Genomic DNA, 6,760 nt, shown 5'->3' with positions numbered 1-6,760 from the left:
CTTATTTAATATGTTCAGGGTGGGAATTTTTTTTTACCAATCAGGTTAATATGAAAGCTGGCATATCAATAATTCCTATATACAACTTGCAGCCAGCAAGCTCTAAGTAAGATTACAAGCTTCCTGTAGGACCCAGATAAAAGCTGTGTTGTAAAATATACCTGACTAGGAGGGAGAACAGATTACACAGACTGGGGAGTATAGCTTGCCATACACTGGTACACTTGATTCCCCCATCCATGCTAAGTGTGGATGGGGAAATTCCCCCCGCTGGGCTATAGTATTCTTGATAACCAGCACCTGCAGCTGTCAGAATACATGAACAGTGACACGAAGCAGCTAATTGGCTACAGTCACTGTTTGTCCAACAATTTTCAGCCTGGCTTCTTCGACAAAAGTTGAATAAAAATCAACTTTTATTGAACAAAGTGGTGCCAACAAGGCCACACAAGGCTGGAAATTCAAGCAGTGTATGGCCAGCTTAGATGAAAAACACACCCTTTTTCTCATCCCTAGTAGGGATCATCAGTAGTACACAGGCTGCCAGCAAGCATGCAAGTCTTTCTATTCAGGACCCCCAGTATGATTTGTAAAATCAGTGTCACTAGAGGACCCCATATTAAAAGATCATTTTCAAAATAATGGTTTATTACCAATATTTAGGAAACTATATCCAGAAAAGTATATATATTGAAAGCAGTATCCATGTAAATGTGATTAGTGTTGTTGCAACTTACCAATCATTAAGAAAAGAAAACTGGATGCAAAAGTAGAGGTTTTATACTCACTGTTCCCACCATCCGTCCCTACGATCTTCACTCTACTAAAGAGCTATGGCTGTCTGAAAAATATTCACATTTGACACTTCCGGGTGTGTCAAATGCTTTCATACACTGCCACAGGCTGTAAAAACGTCCTCCTATAGAGACATAAGAGCAAGTGGCAGGAACCACAGTATGCAGAATGGAACCAGACATCCAATGCACCCATGCGTTGGATGGGAAAAGGGCATTGTTCTGCAAGGGAGTGAAAATCAGGGAAATAGCGAGATGGGTGATTATTATAGGTCCGGTTATTTTTCTGCTGATGCTTTGTTACCAAGCAACAGATTTGCTTTAAATTGTATCCAAACTCAAAAGCAAAAATGCAATATATTGCAGCTTACCAACCCTTAGATGTGGTAGCTGCATTAGTTTTCTTTTTTAGGCTTTTTATATTTCCTTTATTTTCACCTGGTGATCCGGCCAGAAGGTCTGTTATTTTTGAACTTCCTTTACCAGGCGGAGCTGTCCAGCAAAAGTGGCAGATAGAGGGCTGAGATTAGCCATTTAACACTGTCAGGGTGCTTACAATGGTCAGCTTTATGTAAAATCTTTATCTCGAACGGTAAAAAAAACTCTTGCTGGAACTGTTTAAAAAGAATGATCTAGAGTTCAGATTTAATTTGTTAGCCCAGTCCATTTAAATCTGCTAGTGCATCTGACACTACCCTCAATACAGGGTGACAATGCTGCTGTCCAAGGGTGGGTTCCTTCATCCTCCATAGAGTTTAGCCACCCTAAGACAGGAAATGGGTTACTGGATGGATCACCAGTTAAAAAAAAAAGAAAAACATAAAATAAATAATATTAATGTATAATATTTTATAGTAAAATATAATAAATAAGAAAACTAATACAGCACACCTAAGGATTGGTACGCTGCACTATATTTAATGTGGGGTTCTGAGTATCAGTGTACTCTTTTTCTGTGATCAGAACAGTTAAATTAATATAATATAAAAAACTTTTGTGGGGCATTATTGTGAGTCCTGAAGACCCATAGATAGAACAGCAATGGGAGCTAAAGTGAGAAAAACAAGTTTACTTATTTCCTTGCTCGCTGTTCCCAAATGCATTTTAAACAATTGTATAATGATTTTATAGGGAGGCTTGGATGCAGCCCTGCGGTTATACATCTGTTCAGGAAACTTAAACACTTGAATAAACATAGTCATGGCAGAGTTCTCTGCTTGGCTTTGTCATTGTGAGGCTCAAGCTCTCGCACTCATCTCACTGCATTAACTATAATAGTTATTATATCATGTATCTTTGCAAAAGCAATTCCCATGATAATGCTGCAATGCAAAGAAAGGTTAGGAGTGTACACAAAGTAATAAAACCTATTCACTGGAATCTCAATGTATTGTTTTTTCCATTTTCTACAGCGTCTCCTCTAGTCAACTCCCCCTGTACATTCCTGATGCTTTTATAGCTAAATGGATGTGTATTAAAGGAGACTTTTTAGCAAGAAATGAAAAATGTTTTATTAATGTAACAAGTTTTGTGAAAGATAAATTGTGGGGAATTTTTACTGTCATACTTATCGTAAAGAATATTTTGGAGCATTCAGGAACAAGAACTTACAGCGGAAAAGTTTTAAAAAAAGACGCTAGTGTTGTAGGTTAGACAAGACAATAGAAGAATTCTTATTGATCATGAAAAAGCGAAATACAGGGTTTTTAAAAGAAAATGTATTTTTTTTAAATAAATAAAATGTATTTAATATTAATATTATATATATATTGTGACGTTGGGGAGGTTAGCACAAATGGCGAGCGTTTTCACAGAACAAAGGACAGTCTTTTATTAATTCCAAAGGTAGAAAAAGGAAATCCAACATAAATAACTTGCTGTAGCATATGACAGATACGGGCTCACCAATCCTTGAGTTGTCCCAAACACTCACGGTGTCCCAGTCTTTTAATAAGTCTCTCTTGCAGCACTGCTGCTTCGGCCCCAATCTTCAGGGCCACTGTCTTGTTCCTCCAGACAACTGCAATAACATGTCAATCCTTCCAATATGTTTTACGAACCTGCAGCTCCCTGCTGCACTGGCCTCCACACTGACCCCTGGGTGGAGTTCTCCTGACTCACAGGTGGGGGCCCTGAACAAATCCCAGCACCCTCTTCATGAGGGCTGTACACAGGTGCATAATCACTATTAAAAAGGCATGGAACCACATGGAATGGAGATTTGGAGGCCACATAACACAGTGGTATTGCCATGCAATGCCACAATATAAAATATTAATATAAAATGAATATTTATCTTAAAGTGACACTATACTCAGGAGTTACTGTAAATCTTAAAAATGCGTTCAAGTTCCTTAACTATTAACCTCCCTGGCGGTATTCCCGAGTCTGGCTCGGGGTAGAGAGCCGTGACAGGATCGAGAGGTGAGTGAACCTGGTATGTGTTCGCTCACCTCCCGATCTACTGAGCCGACCTGTGACAGTCGCATTGTCACAGGTCGGCTAGAACTATGAGGTGAGAGGAAATCACTCATCTCATAGTTCTCCTTTAACAAAAATGTATCTTATTTGTGTATCACTCGCTGTGTATGACTCAAATCATCTCTGAATTGGTGCTGACACTGTCTGTCCTTCCTTCTGGAGGGGGGCTACTTTTGTTCCCCATGGTCCCTGTGTGTGTTGTAATGTAGCCACCGCTCCAAGCTCGCTCCCGCGATGTCCTACAATCTCAATACAAATTAGTAAACTAAAAGTGAGATTGTAGTCCATCATTGGAGCGAGATTGGAGTGGTGACTACTTTACAACACACACAGGGACCATGGGGAACAAAAGTAACCACCCTCCAGAAGGCACCAATTCAGAGATCTACAGACAAGTGATACACAAATAAGATACATTTTTGTTAATAGTTAAGGGACTTGTATTTTTAACATTTACAGTAACTCCTGAGTTTAGTGTCACTTTAATTCTGAACATGCACCATGAAAATGTGCGCCGCAGAGTAATTTCATGCATGATTCCAGGAAGTGGACCCAGATCAATGTAAAGCCTTATACTCCTTATAATCTGCAATTCCCTGCTCCAAATAATGGCTTGCATGTGGCTCTTACCCCACACATCTGTGTAGTGCCAACATTGCTTATACTGTAGTAAGTGGTGAGTTTCCTAAACATCATGCATATTCAGCGCAATCAGTCTACATTTGTAAATAATTGTAAAAAGGAAGCATAGGCTTTATGCAGTTCTTTTTAGTTGGTGCCAGGTTTTTAACAATGTGACTGGCCATAATGATTCATTTTGGTAGACTTTAAAGTGTGTCTAAAGCCAACATATTTTCTTTCTTTTGGAGTCTCTGCCAGGTTTTTAATAAAGCCCGTTTCACTCTTTGCATTTGTCCTGGTGACCAGTTGTCACTGGGGCTGAATCTAAAGGAATATCCAAAATTTTGAGTTGTCACCAGAGCAGGAATAGAAAGGAAGTATTCAAATGGGGACTTGTAATAGTGACAAGAGAGGTTTTTCCTGACTTTGGAAAGATTTCTGTCACTAAAGCTGGCCAGACACTATGCACATTTCTGACATTTCTTCATAACCCGGCCAAAATTTGCACAGTGGGCGCTGCTGTCAGCACCCTCCAAGCCCGCGTCCCTTGATCAGAGGATCGAAGGAGCCTGTTGGAAAATCTTTGTGCCAACGATGCCTGCAGCCAACAGGCACTGCTCGCCAGTGTCGATGGAAGAGTCCTTTCTATTTTTTTTTTCGTTCAGCCCGTGAGTTGAATGAAAAAAAAAAATAGAACAGTGTATGGCCAGCTTTACATTTGTGTATTAGGGCCCATTCACAACACTAGCGGTGACTGGCATTTTTCATCAACTGATCAATACTAGGGCATATAGAAAATATTGTTTGATTGGTGTGACCCGTTCACACCGCAGTGCCGGTGTGCTGTTGCAGAGCGGAAAAATGCAGACATTTTGCATTTTTCAGCAGCGTACTGAATGTCACCGGAGGACACAGCAGTGCGGGTACACAGTGTGGAGCCCTTGAATGGCAAGAAAGTTTAAAAAAGGTAAGTGGTGCCTTGTGTAACAACACAAATTATCGCTAAACACTACTGCCACCCAGCATACACCAGCTGCACGCTAAGGTGGACCATTTTAATGTGCGGCTGGTATGAACCAGCTTTAAGAGATAGAAAATGAGAAAATGGAGGGAATTCTCCCCAATGGGACCAATGTGACAAAAAAAAAAACCTAAAATAATATATGCTTTTCACTTTGACTTATTTCACTTTGATATGTGAACAATGCTGAACTGATACCCCATTGCCAAGAGTTCCCGATATATTGGTCATGTGATGTCAACAGCGTCTGTCTTACCCGACTATTTATACTGCATATGATTGAAATCTTACAAGATTTCAGAGACAGTGAGAGCAGCAAGTAAGTAAGCATTCTTTGTGCAGTCTATGTATATGTATGTATGGCATTTCCAGAATACACTATACACATAAATATATGCGCCAGACCGTTGTTCTAAAAATATCTTCTATTAAATTATATGTAGATGACCGATATTTATAAGTGGTTTTATTTTAATGCAATCATAACCCAAGCTCCTTTTTAAACTGATGAATTGTTTGTGTTTGTTTCCAGGCTTATCTAATCAGCTGTGTGTGGAACTGCTATCGATACATCAACAGCCGCAATTCCTCCGATGTGCTGGTCTATGTAACCACCAATGACACAACAGTGAGTCTATGTACTTGTTACTTTTCAAAATGTATTTAGAAATGAAGGTATAAGAACATAAATACTGGAGAACAATCTGCTTCAGATGGTAGTACCTAGTTCAGTCACCTGATGACTACCCCCCTATCTGATACACATGTTAAAGCCCTTGTCAACCACTTATTATTTTTATATATGAATCTCCAAAAAACAATTCAAAAGTGCAAAGTATAGGGTGCAGTCCCTCATAGTGACCAATCAGGTTTCAGTTTTCAGAATTCACATCAATGAACCATTTATAGTGAAAAGCTGCTAAATGTTATATTGACAAAATAAACTTTACAAAAAATAAACAAATATGCTTCTTTGATTGCAAACACATTGGGGGGAATTGATCAAAACTGGAGCAGATAGAAACTGGAGCAGTTGCCCAAGGCAACCAATCAGCTTCTCTCTTCAGTTTGTTCAGTTAAGATTTGAAAATGAAAGAGAGAAACTGGTTGCCATGCAGAGCTGCTCCAGCTTTTGTCTGCTCCAGTTTTGATCAATCCCCCTCTCTATGTTCCCAATGTAGTAAAAACCTTTATCTCTGGTTCTCATCTGTGCATTTAACATATTTTATGCGTAATCATTGAATTTCAAAGTATCGGATCATCACGGAGAGAGCAGGGACGAGTCAGCGGCGCGTTCTCTCATTCTGACTGTAGAATAGAATATTGCTGTATTAGGCGAGCACTTGGGTCAGCATGGGCAGCTATTACAGAGAATAATATAGCACTATTCTCAGTTTTTTTACTATTTTTTCCAGTATTGTTACTATATGGTTTTTTTTTTTTCAATGCAGCAAGCAGAACAATGCAGTACAGACTTTAAATCATAAGTATTGCTTTCCCTTAGAGGTTTGCACAGTCAAGCTGTAACAGTATAAGGGTCACAATGAACCGTTTCATGTCATTACAAAATATATATCCCATTATCATCACAATACACAAAACAGACACTGTACATATTATTTTTGAGAAACCTTTTCTCTGTGTAGCTAGGAATGCTTGATGGAACCCCCCACAGTCTTAAAGGGAAATAAACAGTTGAAATATATATGAACTGCCATTGTTTTTGAAGATTTGTAATTATGGCGTGCCAGTTTTGTGATGTAAGCATTTCTGCCAGATAGCATAGCTAGTCTGATGACCTCACTTTTCTTTACTGCAGTTACTCAAGAATTACACTTGAACT

The 6,760-nt window shown here is 39.2% G+C and overlaps 1 protein-coding gene across 1 annotated transcript in view; it reads left to right on the top strand.

Annotated features, from left to right (window-relative positions):
* The window catches only part of LAPTM4B (lysosomal protein transmembrane 4 beta), an 89,492-nt gene that overhangs the window by 73,964 nt on the left and 8,768 nt on the right, over nucleotides 1-6,760 (top strand). Inside the window, exon 6 of the mRNA XM_018556156.1 lies at nucleotides 5,450-5,545. Within this exon, the coding sequence (XP_018411658.1) occupies nucleotides 5,450-5,545 (96 nt within the window). The remainder of the gene's footprint in view (nucleotides 1-5,449; nucleotides 5,546-6,760) is intronic.

The sequence above is a fragment of the Nanorana parkeri genome, unplaced genomic scaffold (assembly GCF_000935625.1).
Source record: "Nanorana parkeri isolate BGI_ZX_2015 unplaced genomic scaffold, ASM93562v1 scaffold226, whole genome shotgun sequence".
Taxonomy (NCBI): Eukaryota; Metazoa; Chordata; class Amphibia; order Anura; family Dicroglossidae; genus Nanorana; species Nanorana parkeri.
This window is presented reverse-complemented; position numbering and strand designations above follow the sequence as displayed.